This window comes from Triturus cristatus, chromosome 7 (assembly GCF_964204655.1).
Source record: "Triturus cristatus chromosome 7, aTriCri1.1, whole genome shotgun sequence".
Taxonomy (NCBI): domain Eukaryota; kingdom Metazoa; phylum Chordata; class Amphibia; order Caudata; family Salamandridae; genus Triturus; species Triturus cristatus.
The window spans coordinates 863,917,507-863,941,339 of record NC_140590.1 but is presented as its reverse complement, the minus strand read 5'-3'; the positions used below and the strand labels follow the sequence as shown (position 1 = coordinate 863,941,339).

The window sequence follows — 23,833 nt, the reverse complement described above, 5'->3', positions numbered from 1 at the left end:
CTTTATTGGATACAAAGCGGCAAATGGAATTAATGTCCAGACGCGTTTCAGCCGGTTGGCCTTAATCATTGGAGGTTGGTAGTAATAATGTTATCTCTAAACTAACTACCATCTGTCAGCCTCATCCTTGACACTGTAGTGTAGGCACGGTGCTATAAAGATGCCCATGCGCGAGCAGCTCATACAGTCAATGTTTTTGCTTTACTATCTGGGATCTGACGCCCAGTTTATTCCATTATAAAATCAAGACTACAAGAGCCAGAATGCAAAGCAAAAAAACATTGGACTATATGACCTAATGTCATACGGAACTAATAAACACGAGAGCTGAGACCATCATACAAGTCACTTCCTATCCTACCATCCCCTATGCTTCTGCCACATCATACAGTCAGCGGAGTTACTGTGCTACGAATGGTGTCCCTAATTTCAATCACTCCTGTCAGCACTGCTGACTCAGCAGTTTTCTACTGCTTAGGACTGGGAACTAACCTAGCTGAAGCAAAGGAAGCTCTGGACGTGTGAAATGGCGCCTGTGTTTTTAGCCAATCCTCATTAGTTTGCAATTAACTAACGAGGATCAGCTGAAAACAGAAGTGATTGCAAACTGAACGAAACGGATATATATATAGATATATTTATTTATTATCTACTGGCAGTCGCCAGTAGATAGTTATAGTTAGGACCGTGTTTCCATAGGAAATCTGAAAATTCTATTTTGAATAACTTTGGCGCCGGTTGACGAATCCTCGCAAATTTTTCAAAATAGGTGGGGCGCTCCGCTCCGCTCCTACCCTGAAAGTCTCGGGCTGATTTGTCAAGCGGGGGCCGAGAAAAAAGGGGGGTCCCAAATCGCGTTTTCCCCATGCATTTTTCCATAGGGACCTTTAGTCCAAGGTACAGCCCGAACGGCTGAACAGAATTACTTGAAATTTGGCAGAGAGGTAGTCCTCAGGTCAAGGATGTGCCTTTTGAATATCTGGAGTCAATCTGTTCAGTAGTTCCTGAGAAAATTTCAGTTAAAAGTACATATATATCTATAGGCGGCCACCGTGCGCGCGACGTGCGCGAGCGCAATTCTGATTGGTTGTTAGATGTCAGTAAACATTCTAATCGGTCGAAATCAGGAAGTGTCGGCCGCCATTTTGTCTCTCACAGTCTAAGGCAGTGAAAAACAAAGGTGGAGAACGTGAAAAGGGGGCAGGGTGGACAGTTCCTGACCCCCTAGCCTTTGTCAGGGGGTCACTGAAGGACCCCCAAGGGTGAAAAAAACATTTATTTTTTTGAAGAAAAAGCGCGGGGTGCGCGCACGACACGCACAACGCATCATGTGTGCTCGGTGCGCGAAGCGCACAGTGCGCGCACGGGGCGCGCACGGTGAAAAACCTGAAAAAAAAAATATTAATAAATACATAACTTAGCATTTAAAAAACTGTACAAATTCACTTAAAAAACCATAGGTTTCACACATGTTATAGTTAGGAATTAGCATTTAAAAAACCTTGCAAATTCACTTAAAAAACCATAGGTTTCACACATGTTATAGTTAGCTGGACATTTCCCTCGTAAAAAACCAATGAAATTCCCCCGTTATAGTTAGTGCAGACAACTATAACTCACGCGACCGCAATCCTCTGCTGATGACGTCAGATATTACATCACTGTATATAGACACCTATTTACCCATGTCTTCTTCCATTAATCTTTAGCTATACATATATTACAAATATTTATTTTTCAGAAAGACACATATGTAATCAGTGATGTAATATCTGACGTCATCAGCAGAGGATTGCGGTCGCGTGAGTTATAGTTGCCTGCACTAACTATAACGGGGGAATTTAATTGGTTTTTTATGAGGGAAATGTCCAGCTAACTATAACATGTGTGAAACCTATGGTTTTTTAAGTGAATATATATATATTGCATATTGTACGTAACCCAAGGAAATTGTGCTTGTGTTTTTAGCCGATCCTTGTTAGTTTGACAGGAGGAGAGGCGGCTCTGTGTGCGCTGCAGAGGCGAGAATGGAATAACTGAGGGTGAGGTTTGGGCCAATATGGAAAAAGAAAAAAAAAGCCACAAGCAGTAATTACTGCAAAAGCAACTATTTACAAACAAAAAAAAGCTCTTCAAAACATCATCATCAAGGGGTACCTGCATTAAAGCGGACGGCAAAACAAGCAGTGAAAGGCTGAAAGCATTAATACAATTATTTTTTTATTCTCCCAAGCAGGAGATAAAGAAGTGAAGCTTAAGTACACTGTACTTTACCGTTGCTCCTGAGCCTTGAAAGGAAGTGAGGTATTGGCTGTGGGAACGAGACAAGAGGCTGCAAAGAAGAGCAACACTGCAGAGAACCAATTGTAAGCAGGAGGTGGGAATAGAGTGGTTTTATTGATTACAGTCTTGCAGACAGTGCATGCCCGCTGCCAGGCTTGACCTAAACAAACGGCAACAGTGCATGTTTAAGGCACATGTAAGCGTGGTGCATGTTCCTACAAAATTAGATGGCTGAGTCATACAAGCCTTTTTTTGGTTTCCTCTTTAATGACGCTGCACAGTATTGCTAAAAACCCTTGTCAAATCCAATAGATCCCAAAGTTCAGACCTACTGTCTTTGTAAACACTGGTTATATTATGCTGTTGATTGTGTGCAGTTACTTTATTTGACCCCTTTCCATTCCCATTTTATGAAGTTCACAATCCTAAACTTTTACCTAACCCTGTTTGATGTACACCACTCAACAGATAGGTTCATGCTATATAAATACCACCTATACATAGCGCCAAGACATCTCCGGGTATTAGTGCGCTCAATAAATTTTATTAACATATCACAGCAACAAATACAAAGATTTCTAATGAGGTCTCAATTACATATTCTACACCCCCCTTCCCATCACTTACTGCATTTGTCCTCAATTTAACTCCACTCATAGTAATGTTCTCTTCACAGAAACACACATTTAAGATGTCCCTTCTAAATAAAAAAGTTTAGTTGTAAAGCAAAAAGCAAGAGAGGATTACCTTAATGAGAAAATCGCCCAGCTGCAGCTCACTCAAGATCTCATGCACAATCTTCAGGCACTCCGCATCTGGGACCATGGTGTCATACTTCCCAGCAATGTCGAAATCCTGAAAGACATTATTAGAATATGACAATCTACACAAATCAATAAAAAACAAGGCACTAGCTGTGCCAGATGAAATTTCTAGGACGAGCCCTTATTCATTGACAATCTTATGAAAGCAACTTTGTTGCTTTCTCCATAAAATTCCTCAAAACAGTTCAAAAGGAGATAAAGACATCTAACAAGAGTCCCTCAAAAAATATTTCTCGTGATTTTTTCCAATGATGCAGTCCAGACTACCAATCCAAGCATCACAGAAGCCACTATTGAGATTCCTTCTATCTTTGTATTCCAGCATTGGCACATATTTGCCATCTTACAGATGTGTCATAATTTACCAAGCAAGGGCAAATTCTGTTGTCATGAATGAATTGGAGAGTATGTGCAAAAATCTGTAGTGTTCTGATAATTGTTGTCATCCAAAGGTGGGATCATTGTGGCCCACTGTGTATCCTTTTGATCTACAATGCGCTAGTGAGAGAACATCCACTATTGTGCAAATGTATGAGTCCTCTGGAGAGCGATTTCAGCCTTTAAAAATTAATACTAACAAGCATTTATCACCCAAATTTGAATTAATTAATTTAGTAAAAACACATTATTTGTCAGTAACTTTCTTCTAGTTTTAGTTATTTGCTAGAGGACCATTTCTTCTTTGATTACATACATAATGAAATCAATAACATTATTTCAAATAAATGTTCATTGGACATTCTGCATACTATTTAAAAAACAAAAAAAAAGCTGCCAAATACTTTCAAATATTTATAGAGCTTTAAGTCATCCTAATTTTATCCTAAAGTGGATTCGGTGAGAAAAAAATGAGAAAGAGAAAATAAAAGAGAAGAGCAGAAAGAGCGAGACCAGTAAAATAGGAGTTAGGAGTCTTTTGGATTAACTGGGCTCCGCCAAAATGCTAGTATCTCACCACAAGCATTGGCAAAGTCAGTAGTTCTCACCTACACAAGAGCTATTGGCTTTACCAATGTGTTTAAGCCATACTGTACCCAGCGTGGCTGCTGTTCAGCATGGCTAAACGTTAGTGGTGTAGAGGAGAGTGTTGTAGAGCAGATTGTCACAGTATGGAGTGTCAGAGTGGAAAGGCAAAGAGTGGAGTGGAGCGTCGTAGAGTGTAGAGGCGAATAATGGAGTAGAATGTCATACAGTGGAGTGTCATGGGAGTGTAGTTTCATGGAGTGTAGTGAATTGGACCAGAGTAGGGTAGAGTAGAAAGGTGTGGAGTGGAGTAGAGGGGCGCAGAGTGGAGAGGCCCGGAGTGGATTGCAGTGGCATGGAGTGGTGCAGCATGTCAGAGTGGAGTGTCGAAGTGTGGAGTAGCATAGACTGTAGTGACATACAGTGGAGTAGAGTGTCAGAGTGGAGTGAATGGAATAGAAGTAGTTGTGTGGAGTAGTGTGTCGTAAAGTGGACTGCCACAGACTGGAGTAGATTAGAATGGAGTGGCATGGAGTAAATGGCGTAGGCTGGAGGGGCACAGAGTTGATTAGAGTGGCACAGATTGATGTAGAGTGTCAGAGTGGAGTGGCATAGAGGGAGTTGCCTATCTAATTCCTGTTTGACTGCTTGCCTTACACTACACTGTGGAACATGGGCCTGCTCCTTCTCCCAGAAACACAGCGAGAAACTTGGGTATTCTGTTAGATAAGTTATCTATGAAAGACCAGGTGACATCTACTTGCGGCATGTGCTTTGGGACAATGCGCCTTTTCAGGAGGATTTTTCAGTGGCTTCCGCAGACCTCTCGGAAGACCCTTGTCCAGGCTCTGATAATCAGCAGCCTTGACTATGGAAATGCACTTGTTGTGGCATCCAATCAATCTCTTTTAACTAAAATGCAGGTGGTACAAAATACTGCAGCTCTTTTGGTTAATAAGCAGCCACTTGGCACATTTTCAGCCTCTCTGCTCAAAGCTCTGAATTGCATTCCTATAAAGATAAAAACAATATTCAAACTTCTTTGCCTGACGCATAAAGCTCTGTCAAGCAAAGGACCCAAATACGTACAGGACAAACTGGTTCCCTATTTTCCTAGAAGAAATCTTATTATCAAGGAGTCCATTTCTTCTTTGTCCCTGGCATATTCCTACATCTAAGTATGTCGGACGGGCCTTCTTGTATCTTGCCCCATAACACTGGAACAAGCTTCCCTTGTTCATTAGGGCGTGCACTGAGTTTTCAGGCTTTAAAAACCATCTAAAGATCTGGTAGTTCTAATGGCTGCTTCTCTACTCATCAGTTGCCTCTGTGCCGAGATGCCCCTACTGGGGTGAGTCATTGCACTATAACAAGTATCCATTAACATAACATATACCTAATATTCCTCGCCTTGCAAGAAAATGGAACAACATCCGGTTTGAGCTTTACGTCATGCACGTAATCTTTCAAACACCCTATTTTAGATGAAAAGACCAAGGGAAACTTAGCCACCAGATTCTTAGGAAGTTGCTTGACACCGTTAACCTGGACTTAAACTTGAGGATTGAAATTGGGATTAAGACTTATACCAAACAATGCCTGATGAGGACAACTCAGTATGGTATCTCATACAACTGGATCTGCAAAAAAGGCGATAGATGGCACTCCTTTCTGCATCATTACTTCCGCTTTGCTTAAAGTTATTTAAAGGACGTGTGCAGCCTGGACCACGCAGGAATACATCATTTTGATGAATACCGGTTTGAGCATAAATCTAATGGCAACTTTTTAACTTCATAGTGAACCCCGAAATGCACTGGGTAAAAACAAAACTAACTGCCATGGATGAATTATGTATTCCTGCAAGCCCCAGAGAAAGGTCTGGATAGGAATATCTGTTGCATTAGAAGCACTGGAAAACATAAGCATCTTACATGTGAATGGAGTAATAAATGACAAAAGAACTTTGGAATACATGGAATAAATATTGTTAAACATGGACAAGTTTGCGACATTTTTTTGAAAAGTCACGAATTAAGCTGTGCGTCTGGCAGGCGAGCGCAACTACTCTCCAGTTCAGTGGATTTCGTACAACTGGAACATAAACCCTTACCGTCTGCTTCATTCCCTCTGAAATTCCCTTCAAAATAACCAATCAGATCTATTGTTTTACCACCATCCGAGATGGGTTTAACATCAGAATCCAGCAACTCAACCTTGCCTTTAAAATACCTATCAAACATTACATCTACTATTAACGTCAAAGGCGCACCAGAATCCATCATCATTTCTACTGCAATGCCATTTACCTAAACAATGTCAGTCAGGGCCAGCGCTAGGCATTGGCAGTGTGGGCAGCTGCCCAGGGCTCCGTAGTCAGCCCTCCATCTTGGGGTCCAGCACCGATGTAACGGAGTCAGACCACGGCATGAAAGGTGTCACCTTGCAAGTGCGCCACCTTAGGAGGCTCCCCTCCCCAGGCCTCACTGCTATGGTGTAGCAAGGGGAATGGGGGCCCCCATTCCCAGTTGCAAGAAGACCCATTCCTTAGGTATGTCTGGCAATTAGGCCTCTACCCCCCCCAGATGTCCAACACTCCCACTCACTCCATAGACAGTATCAGACACTTGTAGCAAAAAGGGTTGCGTCACCCCATTTACTTTGTTGGTCGTTCCCTTGTCTTTGTCCAAACTTTTAGGGCTAATACCACTTATACAACACTTAGCATAATGCCCTTTTTTCCACATATATTGCATTCACACAAGGACAATCCTTGCTATTGGCCCACTGTCCCATATTACCACATCTGAAACATTCTTTTACATACATCTATTTTTTGATACCGTTGCTGGTTTAGCATTATTGCATTAACAGCCTGAAAATCAGATTTCTTGGTAGAATTCTGAGGCAATTCCGCCAGGTCGCCAATTTGAGGTAGTCTCTTCCAAGGATGCACACAGAGAAACAATGTGGTCCAAAAACATTATTTATCCTGGTAATAGGACTCCAGCCCCCAACCAACTGTCTCTCCCTCCAACTAGTACAGCTCTCCTAGATTAAAGAATCTTGAACATGGAACCCCAAATAACATCAGCACTATCAAGATGCCACAGTAATAGTTTGAGGTATACACATTTAGAGGTTCTCCCACACACTATACATGAGTTGAACAATTCTAAGAATAGACAGCTGTAACCTACTTGAAGCACCAAGTAGCAGGCATAGCCCTTCTCCAACAGACACATGGAAATGTGACAGGAAACAAGAAAATGGCAAAAAAATGGAGTGGAGGAACGCATTACTCCTCATACTCCGCCCAACCCAGGGGAAGCAGCAATCTCAGAGGCAAGAGGAACAACTCAGAGGAAGACGCAGATGCGAATCAACAGGGAAGATATGTTACGGTGTGGGGGACGCTAGAGAGACCAAACAGTGGTTAATAAACATTGTGAACAGTGTGAAAGATCCGCAGTTACTCCCTGACCGTCTGAAAGTTGTGACTCCTGGTTATACACCCCAGCAATATGGGTGGGAAATATAACAATACGTCTGGAGAACTGGAGAATTGGAAAACCCCTTAAATCTGAATAGGCATCTCAGCTAACAACACAATTCAAAGAGACAACTGACAAAATGGACTTAGAAGATATATGGCACAGTCTTATAGCAAGAAGCAGTACAGAGACGAAAAATTAATACACAAGTATGGGACAAAAGCGAAGAGATGACAAATATGACAGACTGGATAAATGTTCACACACGACCTACAGGAAAAAAATGTTTAGGGACAAAAATAGGGCAGATAAATTGCTTGCGTGTCGCTTTGAGAGGAACACAAAAGATAACAGTTATCAAAGATAAGGGAAAATAAAGGGTGATTACAAAATACACAAATAGGATTGAATAAGTTATTCCATGACTACTTTAAAAGTAGACCAGTATGATAGACTGGTGCAACATCAGGGCCTACTTGACAGACTTAGACCTGCACACTTAACGCTGGAGAAAAAAGATACATCAGACACTCCACTGACCAAATAGTTGTCAGCCGAATTAAAAGATATGAAACATGTCGATCATATATACAATTATCAACGATCCCAGTCAATACTAAAATACTTTCAATCAATCAGGAAATTATAAAGTGCGCTACTCACCCTTGAGGGTCTCAAGGCGCTGGGAGGGGTGAGGTGCAGCTCCGGGTCAGTCGAAGAGCCAGGTCTTTAGGTTCTTCCTGAAGGTGTGCCGAGTGGTGGAGCGTCTGATGTTGACTGAGAGCTCGTTCTAGGTCTTTGCTGCAACGTAGGAGAAGGCTTCTTCTGCCTGCTCTGGTTCTGCGGATGCGTGGGGTTTCTGCCAGTGCGAGGTCTGCTTAGCGGAGGTTCTTATTGGGTATGTGGAAGGAAACTCTTTCGTTGCGGTATTTGAGTTCGATGTTGTGGAGGGATTTGTACGCGTGGGTGATTAGTTTGACGGTTACTGTGGTATCTGGTTTCCAGTGCAATGCATTGTTCCTGCTTCCTTTCCCTTGCTGCTCAGCCAGTGAGGATGTGCTGTGGAATGTTGGTGTGCATGGTGAGGTAATGGAATGTTGGGATGCCTGGTTGTGGAGTGTCAGTTGAGAGTATGGGCTGAGCAGCAAGGAAGCTGCTCCTGGTGGGACTCGCCTCATGATCTATATCCATCTTCAATACCACCTAAGAACTGCATCAATGGAGGCGTGGCCAACTGCCGAGAATGGAGGACGTGAGCTGAGTGAGCTCCGTTCTGAACCCCGACACTTGGCAAATAATCCTGGCTTCAACTGGACCTCAAGACCTACAAAGATATGTTTTTGGGAACGGAATGCTTCTACTACCGATGGCTGCGTCCAGGAGGGCTTGGCTCAAGTGAAAGTTGTAGTTTGAGCTGCCGTTCTGGCCCACACGGGAAAGGCAAGGAGACGGTGGGAGGAGCCGCTGACTGCCGCAAAGGGAGCTGATCGGCCTCGACGCTGTTACGAGAGTTGCAACCCCCTGCTATCCATGGGCACTGGGTAGTGACGAGGACCCCAGCGGCTACACAGAGGGAGCGAGCCTCCTAACTGGGGTGTCGGCTGCCTGGCTCATCGAGGTACAGAGAAATATACACTCGTAAAAACAAAATGGCGGAGGGCGGCGGCTGTCGAACCTGACCGGTTGCCTGTTAACAGGAGGCAGATACTGCGCAGGAAGACTGCTGGTGCTCCTTGCAGCTACTGGCCCCGAGGGACGGCACAGACGACTGGCCTTGAAAGAGAACACTGAGTGCTACCGAATAGGGAAGTCCTTCACCAAAACGCAGCGTTTAGTAAATGCGACCATGCTTGTTTCGGACACATTGCACAGAGACATAGTGGGGCACCGCGATCACCGCTGCAGACGTCCCGGCAGCCGGTGGCGGATGGTAAAGTGAGAACCACCCTGTGGTGCTCCGGGGGTGCTGTGACCACCGGCAATGTCGGGCTGAGGGACTGTGACCGTCGTCAAGGAGCACGGCCTTTAGTGGATGAGTCACGGAGCTGGAGGCCATATTAGTTTCAGAAAAACCTGCAGAGGCATAGTGGGGCACTAAGACCGACGCTGTGGATGACCCGGCAGACGATGACAGATGAGAACCTGTGAAGGACCCAGTGGCGATCCGAAGAAGCTGTGAACACTGGCGTTACCAGAGCGGGGGTCTGCGGACATCGTAGTGAACGGGGCTGATGCCAGCGGTGCCTTCGATAAGGTACGGACGTTGGGTGGCCTGCATACGGCGCTTCCGCGGTGGGGAGGCTATTGAGTACCTTCTGTGCTGGCGGAGACAGGTGCCAGGTGTCTGGAAACTGCCTGATGTAATCTCCAGAACTGCATGCCACAAACAGATGCTTACAGTTTAATACTTTCCATTCAAGGCATGTGTAGCTATAGTTACACATGCTGTTCATAGACCAAAATGCCGTCTACGCAAAAGCGACGGCTTAGTCTGATGATGTTCCAGAAGACTGGAAAACTGAAACAAGTGTACATAGGATGGCCTGGCTAACCTTAGCTTGCTCTCTGGCCAGTACGTCAACACAGTAGTGTTTGGTAAAGGTATGAGGGACGGACCACGTAGCTGCTTTACAGATGTCAACTAATGGTATGTTACCTATGAAAGCCACAGATTCCCTTTGTTTCGAGTGGAATGAGGTCTGGGAGGGCAAGGGGCTGGGAAGGCTTCTTTTAGCTTTAGCATAAAAGGTTTGTCTGCACTCGAGTAGCCAACGTGTAACACGTGCCTTGGAAATGGCACCCCCCATGTGTGTGTGGCTTGGAGTGGGATACCAATAGCTGTTGTGTCTTACAGTGGGGTTTGTTCCTCTCAATATAGTACATTAATGTTCTCTTGAGATCTAAAGAGTGCAGAGCGTGTTCCGCTACAGTCTCTAGGTGCGGAAAGAAGACTGGGAGCTTGATTGTCTGATTAAGGTGAAAACTGGAGACTACCTAAGGCAGGGAGTTGGGTTTGGTTCTGAGAAGCACCCTATCATGAAGAACTTGGAGGACAGACTCTTCCATCCATCTTTGGCTCACCATGCCATTACCGTTTGGACCCAGCCATATGCAAATCAGTTTTGACCCTGCGCCCAATGGGAACAGTCCAGCCCGAACTGCCAGGCCAGGTCCTCCCTGGACTGGAAACAAGCAACCTAGGACCAGTTTCAGGCTTTCAGCCCTCATCAGCCAGGATAGCTTGACTCCAATGGCATGGAGAGCAGGGGACCCACGTCTGGGCATACCTGTCCCACTCGGGGTGACAAATGCAAAAAGAACAATTGATGGACAGAATGCAGAACAATGTCATACATTCACCCCAGTACAGAGATCTGGGCCTAAATCCATCGTTTTTTTGCTCACCGTTCCATTCCAGTTTGGACCCAGCCATATGCAAATCAGTCTTGACCCTGCGCCCAATGGGAACAGTCCAGCCCGAACTGCCAGGCCAGGTCTTCCCTGGACTGGAAACAAGCATCCTAGGACCAGTTTTGGGCTTTCAGCCCTCATCAGTCAAGATAGCCTGACTCCAGTGGCATGGAGAGCACAGGACCCACATCTGGGCATACCCAGTCCCACTCGGGGTGACAAATGCAAAAAGAACAATTGATGGACAGAATGCAGAACAATGTCATACATTCACCCCAGTACAGAGATCTGGGCCTAAATCCATCGTTTTTTTGCTCCCCATGCCATTCCAGTTTGTCAGCTGCAACTCAATGGCTCAGTCTGCACTAGCTCCTAGAAAATTTCTAAACACTATTTAATAAACTTGTGATGATTTAGAAGACACTGCACAAGCTGGACCCTAATGCTTTAAAAACAATGTATCTCCTTAACCACTGAAATTATGTAGCTGTCTTTGTGATCAGTCAAACATTTGAATCGGAGAGCACGACATTTAAACTGTGATAGACAGGACTCTACGAGGACTGCCCCAGAATTGCAGGCACTAAAAATAAGTAGTAGTAGTAGTAACTTTATTCGATATATAAAATATCATAAAGGTATAAAACATCATAAAAACAATAATTACAATAAAAACCCACTACTACAGCAGATTTCCCATATGTACAAGGAAAAATTTGACAATGTCTAAAACAACATAATTCATTACCCCCAGATAAAGGGATGTTGTGCAAAGGGTACGCCAAAAGGAAGGGAGAAATGAGACAGTAAGCGTCTTAACATGAGGACTAGGAGCTAGGGCAGAGGTAAAAAGTGCTGGGGTTCTACTCGGAGACTAATGCTTCCTTAGGAGCCTCTGTCTGATCCTCAGAGCCCCCCCCCCCCCCCAAAGAACTTATCAGTCCCATAGATGACACTGGGGACTGTCGTCTCATAGGTTAAGATACGCAAGGCCACCCTGTACGACCTGCAGCCCAGATTGGCACATACGGGTTTCAGCCATCTAGATCTAACATGGCTATAGGCCCGGCAGGCAAAGAGGAAGTGGGCGATGGATTCCGTGGGGGAGGCACAACCTGGGCAACCCTTGCCAACCCCCAATTCACCTCTCCACCCTGTCTGGAACTCATTTAGTGGTAGTGTGCCATACCTTAATTTGAGGTAAAGTGACCTGTCACTAGGGGATTCGATCATGTCCAGAAAGGCCTCCAAGCTGGGCACGGGTTTAATACCTAAAAAATTTTCACTGAGGATACCTCTCTGAGACCTCAAAGTAACGGCGTTAACCCAGTCCCAGAATTTTTTTTTATAGATGGCTTTGGGAGGAGGTTCCTGGTTCTCCCAGGACTCACCCAAACCTAGCTCTACCGCCAATTTTTGTAAATTAGATACCCACAGGATCTTATAGCATGCTCCAGATTGTAATATGTCATTCAGGGCGGAAGCATACTGGCTTAGATCCGGGGACCTTCTGAGCCTTACCCAGTACAATAGGGGGCGCAACCATGCCACGTCACTTATGGGATGTCTACCAAGGTCACTGCGGAGAGGAACTAGTGGAGTGGACACGGGAAGTGAAACTATGTCTCTAAAGAACTTATTTTCAGATTTAGACAGTTCTGTGACATTTTCAAATCCCCATAGTTCCGCCCCGTAGAGAGATGCTGATAAAACCTTCCCCTGGTAGACCTCAGTTGCTGCAGCTATTGGCCGGCTGTATGACAGCCTCTGCTGTCTAGCTATAGCTCCCGCAGCTCGTTTATGACTCAGGAGCATTTTAGATAGGTGTGGGGTCCATTTCAGCTTGTTGTTGACCCACACCCCAAGATAATCAAAGGCTGTCACGAGCTCCAGATAGGAATTATCCACCCTGATGTTATTCCTAAAACTTTTGGAACGGGACATGGCCATTAACTTGGTCTTAGACGTGTTAATCTTAAGGCCCCTAGTATTGCAAAAATCGGTAAAACGAGTCAAAAGTTTTTGGAGGCCCAGAGGGCTCTTGGATATCAGCAGCGTATCATCTGCGAACAGCAGGGAGGGTGATTTTTCCCCGCTCAGTGCTGGCGCGTCGACCCCGTCAACCCTCAAATAGTCTGCCACCCCATTTATAAAGAGAGAGAACAGGGTCGGCGCAAGAACACAGCCCTGGCGGACCCCTCTCCTTACTGCTATTCTCTCAGTCAACTGTCCCTGATGCCCCCACCTGACTCTTGCAAAATTGCCTTCGTGAAGCCGTTTGAGAAGATCCAAAATTAGACAAGCAATGCCCAAATCAGCCAAAACTTGTCACAGCTTTAGCCGAGGTACCAGGTCAAAAGCTGTTTTCAGGTCGATAAAAGCCAGGTAGAGGCTATCCTTTTCAATAGTAATGGATTTCCAGTATATGGTGCAGAATCTGAAAACCTGGTCGATGGTTCCAACCCCTTGCCTAAAGCCGGCCTGGAAATGAGACAGAATACCCTCTTCATCAATCCAGGCCTTGATCCTGGTTAGGAGGACCCTGCCTACCACTTTTTGAATCACATCAATTAAACTAATTGGTCCGTAGTTGGCAGGGTCCTCTCTTTCGCCTTTTTTAAAAATGCCCACCACCTCTGCCCTTTTCAGGGTTTGAAGGATAAACTCGGCCCAGAGTTCTCTGTCATAGAGAAGAAGGTCTCCGGGGAGACCATCTGGTCCGGCTGCCTTACCCGGTGCTATCATTTTTATTGCAGAGTGAATCTCGCTAAGGCTAAACTGTCACCCCCCCCCCCGGGGGAGCGAGAGGCTCGAGGGTTGGACCCGCTACCATCGGAAAAGAATCTTCTCCGAGAGAATATAGGCCAGAAAAATGGTCAAACCACTGGCGCCCAGTTATATAATAATAATACAGAGATTTATTGAGCGCGAACAGCTACCTCTGGGGAGGTGTCCCGGCGCTAGCGAGTCCCACAACAAGAGTAAGTAGTGGTTTGGGATTGGATCTGCCCCACCCCTAGCGCTGATGTTTATAAGATCCCAAAACAAATTTGAGTCTCCGTCGTGCTGCACATTTCAGGTCCTGCCAATGGTCTTCTTCCCATAAACGCTTGGCTTTTTTTATGGAACTATAATAAGATTTTCGAGCACAGGCAATAGAGGGCTGGTCCCTTGATTTTAGAGCCCTGGCAAGTTCCTGTCTCCTTTCCCTGCAATCACACGAAAACCACAAGTTTTCCGTATTTAGTCGGGGTGGCTTACGGTCCCCATTAGTGTTTGATTCAAAGAACTTCCCCACCTTTTCAACGGTCTTGAGATATATATCATTGAAACCCCTGGTTAGCAAGGCGTTGGGAGAACTGGCCAAGACAGCCTCCAATAAGCCTGTACTTTCTGCCACAATGATTTTGATCCTGCCCAGATCTACCTCTCGTTTAGCAACTCTAGACCATTTGAGCCGTCTATTGCAGTTGGACGGGACGACCTCTCTGGACCAGAGTGTCTGGGCTCTAATAGGCTCGATAGATGCGGTAGACATAACGTGCTTAAGTTGCATGGTTAGCGGGTTGTGGTCGCTCTCCTGCCTAGAGATAACTTCCATATCAATGAGATCCGGCCACAGCTCGACGTCCAGCAAGATGTAGTCTATGCGCGATGGGACCCTGGTTCTGGTGAATGTAGGTGCTCCCCCTGGTATCGGAACGGGATCGGCCATTTGTCGCCCTTAGGTTGAACTCTAAGGTCAAGGCAGTAATTTGGACAGCCCTTTTTGACCACTTTTTAAGTGGCGGGAGTCCAAGTGGGGGGATGCCTCGCTTAGAGTCTGCCCCTTCCGTGCCCAGGATGTTGTCATCGCTAAGGGGCACTAAAAATAAGGACTACAATGGATATTCACTGGTTTGAAAGTTGTGAAAGATAATCTGTGTTTCTGTTAGGCCTTCCTTTCCCTTTAGAGATTATTTTTAGGAGATTTTGTGTGTTTACCGCTGTAAAGATCAAGAAATATACCCTATAATAGCAGAGTGTCCGGGCCTATTGTAAATAAAGAATGTAATGGTGAAGAAGAATTACATTGATATATGGCAAAGGGGTCCGGTTTCACAGTCACCACAAAGGTGATAAAATACCTTCCGACTGGGCAGCACACCTCACTGTAGCGAATGGCTGTATTTGTTGTGCCAAAGATGATCTGCCCTTTGCTTGGAGCTGGATCTACTTGAGGGACCTGTCCTCCCTCCCTCCGGTCAGATCCACTGGATTAAATGGGAAGGTAGATTAACACATAAAACACATTTAGGGCAGGGAACCTGGTTAGCACACTGTGCAAGGCTATAGGCCTTCGGATCATAGGACCTTACTGGGATTTTGAAACTGTGGTGTGTGTGAAGAGAGATACACAGTTTTTCAAGAGTATCACAAATTTTGAAACGACACAAATCACAATTTTACAAATACCTCCAGTTGCGACATGCCCTGGAACAGAACTGGGCGGCCTAAGCTGCCTTGCCAAAGAAAAATGTCTTGAGGCAAATACAACACTTTAAACACTTTTAGAGGGTGCACTTTACAGATTTACTCCTCGCTGGTAAATAACACTCTGGCCATCTGTAGAAGACAATGAGGAGAAGAGGGAAAACTTCATTAGAGCCCAAGGCAGGGATTGTCTTCCAGATAAGCCTTCCCATGGGCAGAGACAAAACGCCATTCTGAGCGTCATCATAGAACATAACACAAAGAGGTGATAGTGTTTCTGTGCCAGGGATCACATGACCATAAAAGGATGAAACGAAGTCACACCACGATCATGTAAAGTCTACAGAGAAATGAGAGACTGTCACATGTGAAAAAGGGGAGGCAACTACAAAACACATTAAAACACCTTTTCCCAGGGCTGAGCCCAGTGGGAGGCCGACTTAAAGCCATTGGAGAACACGTTGTGGAGGGTGTCTAAGATGGCGCCTCAGGAGTTGGCTATCCACACCTCTAACTGATCCATTTAAAATACCATGATAGAGTGTACTATAGTCCTAAACGGCTGTAGAGCACGGGGACGGTGGAGTCCACCCTGGACAAGACTGGGGCTGCCCTAAGTTAAGGCTTCTGCGTGTAATGGAAGAATGGAGAGGTAGCTGGTGAGCTTAGGTTTCCTCTTGTCCAAATGAAATAGCACTGCTCCTAGTGATCAGATGAGGCAGCATCACTGTAAATTTAGAGGAGGGAGATGCATTCCTGTTTGAGGTCAGAGGAGACAATCTACAGATCTACATAGAAAGAGGGTGTCTGGTAAAACACCTATAAAATATAGGGACTACTAAATAATTTTTTAATGCATAGAATGTGTGATGTACTATTCTTGGCCTACATACTAATAGTTCAACTTGCGTCGCTGCTATGTCTAAACCACAAAAACCTTGTACTTGTTCTTAACTGATACCAGACTTTCGTGAAATTTAAACTGCCTGTTAATTTTTTTGATAATCACTTTTATTAAGTTTTTCAATAACAGTAGTACAGACCACTCAGTAGGCATGAAGAGGTACATTTGGAATACAGTACGTGAAAAACATGCAGCATCAACTGTTAGAAGGTGGCAGTTACATAAAAGGTAGCTGCAATGGGAGGCTTAAAGTTCACTAGATAACTCAATTTAACCCATTTGACCAAGCCATTTACCACATACTCGTTTGTGCATTGACAGGCAACCTTTCGCCTCACAGACGGGTTCCTCCAGCATCACGCACCAGTTCAGTTCCTTGGCCACTCTGTCAAGGTTGGAGGTGTAGGATTTTTCCATTTGGTTGCTTTATCTCGTTTGACCGCTATATTGGATGTGCCCAGGAACGCTTTGTCTGCCCGGGAACCACCGGATCCCTCTAGCACCCCCAGAAAGAGGACCAGAGGAGTGCAAGGAACCTCCCACCTTAGTACATCAGTAAGCTCTGTTGTTATGTCTGTCCAGTACTGGTGTATCACTGTACATGACCACACAATATGGTGAAAATCAGCAGGGGCAATCGGGGCTTGGAAGGAGACCGGCTCGATGTAATCTGGCTGGAGTGAGATAGGCACAGTAAAGGTAATACGTTTGGATTTATCTCAGTCTGGATGATATACTGGCACATGCATCAAGAATGCCATTTGCGATTCCTTATTAGCGAAAAATAAAGATTCGCTAATAAGGAATAGCAAAAGGATATGCATGTAGAAATCGCTTAAAAAATAGCGATTTCTAAACATTCCTTAATTCCGACTCGCAAATTGCGAGTCGCAATTAAGGAATACCTCCCCATTCATTCCTATAGGAATGAATGGAAAGACATTCTCAATTTGCGATTCTCAATTAAAGAATCGCTAATTGAGAATGCAATTTCAAGGGTGCCAGGGTGTCAAAAGAACACCCTGTTGCACCCCTGAAATCTGCATATGAGTACATCTTGCACACACACGCCCCAAGGGCATGTGTGTGTAAAATGGAAATTTGAAAAATGCACTTTAGTGCATTTTTCAAAGTTTTTGCAAATTACCATGAAGTTCAACTTCATGGTAATTTGCGCCCCCTATTAGCGAAATCGCTAGTTTTTTTACTTTAATGCATTGCATTTAAGGAATCTCAATTTGCGATTCCTTAAATGCAATGGCAATTTAAGTAATCGCAATTTAGAGATTACTTAAATTGCGATTTTTGCATTTGGGATGATGCATCCCAAATGCAAAAATACCGGTAGCAAAGGGGCAGATTCTGAGAATCTGCCCGTTTGCGACCGGTTTTTGCTTTGATGCATGTGGGCCATAGTGATGACCCGTGGGGACATAATGGTATTGCACCAATCGTCAGCCTCCTTAGCGCCCAACTATCTCTCCCAGTGTGTTCTGAGGTGGTCTAATGTGCTTGGAGCATTTATAATGAGTGCAATAAATCCGTGATATGCCAAACTTTCCCAAGCCCCCCATCAGGAGCTTAAAAACTGCCTGTTCTTAAAGGAAAAATAAAACATTAAAATTGTTTACATAAGAAAACAAATACTTTTTATAGCTAAAAAGACTACACATAATATTCCTCCATGTTTGTAACTGAGAGCTTCCGATCTGCAATGCTCACCCTGCCAGACAGTTCAGATGTCATTTCCCAGTACCGCACACAAGGGTCAAGGCAAGGAGGAAGTAATGCAACAGGAATGGGTATGACTATGATCTATTTACCACGTCTAGACTGAGAAAACCCACACTGCCATTTTATTTAATAGTTACCGTAAGAAAATGTAAACCCCCTACAGCCATCTTTCATCTTAATGAACATTATTGATTTTAGGCAGTTTGCACAAATACATATTTAACGTCTCTAGGCTTGATTTCTAAATCAATTGTCAGACATCCGTCCTTCCCTTTATGGCTGAACCTCTCTGGTGTTTTAGAAAGACAGAGCAAAGCTAGAATCGCATACACAGAAATGCAACAAAATCAAGCGGTTTCAATTTGTATTAACAAACTATGCAAAATACTCAAACATGGTGCTACTCTGCAGGCGCCTTCTTAAATGACTACTCCAGCCTTCAGTTGATCTGGTTCGATTGGAGTGAACTCCTTCTCTATAATCTCTTTTTTCTTTTTGACCCAGGAGAAAGACCTTATTTAAAAGTTATGGTCCCAGATGTTCTGAATGCTGATAGACTTTCCTATAAATATGGATCTGGAATTCATGACCAAACTATGAAGAAACATTCAAGTGATGGTGCACTTCCCACAAAGCACCTCGTGTTACAGGGATGCTGCCCGTTTCTATTTACCTTAACGTGCTTTATCCAGTGTGCTGGGACCATTTTGTTAGGTCGCCCTAGACCTCCAGGTCATGTTTACTTATGGGGATTTCAAGAGATAAAGTCGAGACAGTAGGCTGTTGGGCAGCTCTCTACATGGATGAGAAAGATTTACGTGACTACTGCCATGGTGCAACATGGTGACTGCAAGCTACTCTGTAACCGGAGAAATTTCATCTGTATCTTTAACCTCTTCCTACTGTCACCCTTCACCTCCTCTCATGTTAGTTAGGTTTGACATTGCCTTTCAGCCACATGCAAAAGATGTCAGATAGTTGCTGTGATATTCAAGTACATCAAATCCAATTTTGTTGTAAATTAAACAGAGAGAGCAGGGAAAGTGGTCAGATTCACTACTATTTAGAACAATTATATTTATTTTAGCGTTAAAGCCCATCTGTACAAATTGAATTGGTACATGCTACATGGCACTGCTCATTATGGGCTCACGCCCACATTTTGGCTCATAATGTTAGTTTGGTGAATGCACACGTGTTACGGTTGACACAATCGGGTAATAATGCTATGGTATGAAAGCTTGAGCAGTCTTCTAACAATAAAAGTTTATTAAAGTGGTAATAGCTGTAATCATTTATAAAGCACAAGCCACCGCGTGTGGATTGACTCTACACGTTTGCAAATGGACATCTCAACACTGACACTACTTACACGACTGCGGACAGTTGGTGAGAACAGCACCGTTTTACTTAATTAACTAAATAGTGCTTGGAGGTTGATTCTGCTGTCTGAATGTATCACATTCACGAATGCAAGGCATTATTCTCAATGGGGTCAGTGGGACTGCACCCACAGTGGATACTTACACACTGGTAGAATTCTCTGTACCTCCCTTTGGCTGGGTTATCTCGACGGTACACTTTGGCAGCCTGGTAACGCTTAATATTGGTGATTTTATTCATTGCCAAGTACCTGGCAAAAGGAACCTTGCAACAAAAAGTTAAGGATTACATTATATTAACTGTGTTCTATGCTTTTAATAATGCAGTGCACTACCAGTGTGAAAACACATTAATGCCTTTAACCCACCGACGGAAGTGACTTGGCACACTATTTTGATCCAGGTGCCTACAATGTCTAATTGTAATAAGAGATCGAATAAATCTAAGGAGATATGTGTAGATGAAGGCACTTTGGGTTCATGGCCTGCGTTTTCTGTGGAATATCATTGAATATAACTGGGTACACCAATTTAGGCAAATTACTTTCCCTTACAGGACCCCAATTGTGCTAAGTACTGAGACACTTTTGGTTCTAGCACTCAACTGGGAGGATATGCAGGGGTCGCAAACACTGCACACATTCAGAGGAAGCACGTGTTTTAGCAGTTAAATAGGAGCATGCATGGTTTGGAAACATCTTAAGGCAACAAAAGAAGACAGGCCACAGATATGTTAGCATTCACTTTTGCAGCTCTTTAAGGGCACAGATAACGGCACAGGGAAAGTTATGAACTCAGTAGAAAGAGGACATTGTTGATCAGTGAAAGCGCTGGTACTATCAGGGCTTTAAGTGGGCTGGGTCTGTCTGGGTCTGAGCACCGGCAGTTATTTTCAGGGGGCCTCGAAACGGGTCTCTATCGGGTTCTATTTACAGGCCTCGCAGAGGTAGTCCGTTTTCTTTTTTTGTTCTCGGAAACTTATTTTGATCTAGCTGGAATTGCCAGGCTAGATCCTGAGGCCGCTGACCTTTGTGCACGCTGTAGATCCTTTCATGCAGAGTTTTAATCATATGATGCGGGACTGTGGGGAAGTATCACAGTTTAGGTCAGAAAGTCATGAATCATTACATTTACTGTCATAGGGGAGCAGGCGAGAATGTCAACGGATGCTCTTGCTGTTCAATCGCATGAATGCATCATCACTGCTGTGATTAACAAACGCCTATTAAATACCGTACTTATGTTAATGGCTGCGAACTGTCGTAGGGAGAACCTGCTGAAATATTGACGATAAATTGCACATTCCAGAGTGCCTGCCCTCATAACTCAATCAAAGGCTACATTATCCTCAGTGCAACTTGAGAAGCGCACTGGAGCACACCTGCGGGGAAAACACATATAATTGAAATGCAGAATGGGCGTTTCTCCTGACAGAGAAGGACTGGGAAACAGGCGTGGTACAAAGAGGCCATCTTAAGAAGCAGCATCTTGCAGTTACTGGCGCACTGTGTACCCTACTTGGGATATGCACAAATGGTCATGTACCTTAGACTTTAGGGGATGCACAAATGGTCATGTACCCTAGACTTTAGGGGATGCCGAGGATTCGGTCAGAAGGAGGGGTGGTAGCCTTCATAGTCACACATTCGTCAGAAGAGCCGCCACGTCGAAGCACCTACTCCTTCTGCTCCTTGCCGGTTGGTTCCTGCTCTCTTCATGTGGAGCATAACAGCGCAGTAAGTGGTCTTGCTGCATTGTGCCAAACCTTAATAAATTTTGCTCTAGCTTTTAATAATATTCACTCACTGAAATAAAGAAAATATTTCTGCCTGGGATGTATAATAGAAACAGGAAAAGTCTTCAGTCAGTGATAAACACAAAACATCACTCTAAGAGCTCACATGAATGCAAGTTTCTGTTGCAAACCTGGAATCCTGACCGGGGCTGGACATGCCATTTGAAGCACCTGGAAATATTCTGGTGGCGCAAGGTATGAATGTTTGCAGCTGGCCACAGTCACTTTTACTCTAGTCTGACAGCAGCGCTGCACGGGATACCACTAGTGCATGTAAAAACCACTCCCACACAGGCCTCGTGGGGTGGTTGCAAAGGGGCAGTGTGGCCATCCCAATTAATTTACTATGTGTCTAGAAGTACTGCAAAAGCAGCACTGTACCTAGAGCTGCATAATGCATACCCATGCCCCCACTGCACAGATCAGTTTTAAAAGCATGATGTGGGATGCATATGTGAAATGGGGAAATACAAGGCTCCTATGCACTTCTACCCACACATAGCATTGAAAGAGTGTATCTGTCATCGCATCACATGTGGGACAGGAGATGCAAGTTGTTTTTCACCCCTTTGTAGAGCCCCTGCAGCTCCACTCTGTCTATTGCTTGAAGAATTAGCCCCCCCTCGAAATGTTTTCTTAGCCCCCCCCTTCGAAATTTGGCTCTACTTGCGCCTCTGGGGAGGGTGTATGGCGTTATCTATACATATCTTTATTTAGACCAGGCGCCTACTTGGATAGGCCACACCCCTTTAAAAGAGGTTTGCCCTAGCCCTTTTAGAGCACCCCCAGTTTTGTTCTCCCACTTAAAGCCCTGGGTACTATCGAAGCTTAAAGTTACAACACAAAGGATACGGTCAAGTCATATCGCAGGGACAGCAGCTCTCCTCCTTGGTCTTTCAGGTCATAGATGAGTTTGGAGTCCTCTCCATATTTTCCCGTTAATGTTTCCTATGGAAAGGAAAACAATATTTTCAGAACAGATGAGAAACACTCAATATCATATCAAAGTAAAACACGACACTGGAAACACCTTATGAATTTTGACGGCTAAACATTCATTCGAAAGAGTAAAGCAATTTCTTTAAACCGGAGTAGAAATGTTTCCATTGAGCAAATTGCGTCTTTCCTGCTAAGAAACACCCATTTGCAAATGTCATTATTTTTCCACCATTTTTCATTTCCTCAAAGTGTTAGTGTGGCTTAGACTCCAAGAATCGTTGGTGCCCACTGTATCCATGATCACGAGCAACAAGTGCAGTGGCACCAGAATTGCCCAAATGATGCCCCACCAATATACTTCATCTATGCTGCCAAACCAATTCTGTCCCAACAATATGCCTCAACCCGTGCCCTGAAGCATCACTCTCCGAGGGATGAGAGGGTAGTTCGTAGTCATACAATGCTTTGTCTGCATATGGTCCTGTAGAGGGACAGAGGAGTTTGTCTGAACGTTAATGGCAATAATAAAAACAAGCATTGAAAATGCAATAGGTCTGGCCTTTGATTAAGTTAACCTCTTCGATGCCGATGACGGAACGGTTCCGTCATGCACGCCGGTTGGGCTGTGCTTATGACGGAACCGTTCCGTCATGGCCCCGCCCGCGCTCAGATCTTTCAGCACTGCGCGGGAATCCGCGCAGCGCTGAAGAGGTTAAAGCCATTTGCTTTGCTAATGGTATTGTATTCTAGCTGTTCATTATTTAGTGTATATTTGTGTTATGTTGTAGTTGTATGTAGTTAGAATTGTTTTGTTAGCTGTGTAGTAGTTTAAAGCGTAGCGTTAGTAGGAAAAGAGCAGTGTTCCAGATTTGAGAGGTGAACGAATAGAAGAATAGTATGTGTTAATTTCGTATAGTGAGGATTACAATAGCATGAGGCAGACGAAAGAGGAGAGCAAATATATTGAAATATATGCACAGATCACAAATATACACTAAATAATGCAAAGCTAGAATACAACATTAGTAAAGCAAATGGCTTTAACTTAATCGAAGGATCCATACATTACTTAGCGGCAGCATGTTATGGCCTGCATAAGAGTTCAAAACAGAACCCTGTTAGCTGCAGTGGGTCTTTCTGGCTACCGAGATTGCGAAACTTGGATTTTAGGTCCTGGTTGATTAGCGGCTCTCGTAATACACCTTACAGGTGCTTATCGGTCATCTGTTTCTAGAGGAAGCCACCGTAATCCGCTGTCGGCAACAGGCGGTCACATATTCTCTTTAGGCACCACGAGCCTACGAAGAATTAACAATGCCCTTTGTAAAACATACTTCGCAGTGTAAGTCTTATGGGACAAATTAACCGTGCATTTTAAAAGACAAAGCGGCGATGTCTTTCCCACAAGCTTTAGTATGTTATTGCAAAGGTGTGCCTTTAGCTTGGGGGAGAGTAGTTTGCACACCACTGCAAGTGAACCACCATAGGCGAGGCTGCCTGCTCCCGGACCCTGCTCTAGGGTGTGTGCTGTTCATCTACAACTCCTCACCCTCCCGAGCCTGAGGGATAACATCCAAGTCTACAGAAAAGGAAGGCGTGCAAGCCTCTTCCTCTGCCCGCCCCCGATTGTG

The 23,833-nt window shown here is 44.5% G+C and overlaps 1 protein-coding gene across 1 annotated transcript in view; it reads right to left on the bottom strand.

Annotated features, from left to right (window-relative positions):
• LOC146810766 (histidine--tRNA ligase, cytoplasmic-like) overlaps window positions 1-23,833 on the bottom strand; it is a 127,742-nt gene that overhangs the window by 75,700 nt on the left and 28,209 nt on the right. The window contains exons 4-6 of the mRNA XM_085617799.1: window positions 22,116-22,211; window positions 19,614-19,733; window positions 3,031-3,138 (exon numbers count right to left, since the gene is read on the bottom strand). Of these exons, the coding sequence (XP_085473925.1) occupies window positions 3,031-3,138; window positions 19,614-19,733; window positions 22,116-22,211 (324 nt within the window). The remainder of the gene's footprint in view (window positions 1-3,030; window positions 3,139-19,613; window positions 19,734-22,115; window positions 22,212-23,833) is intronic.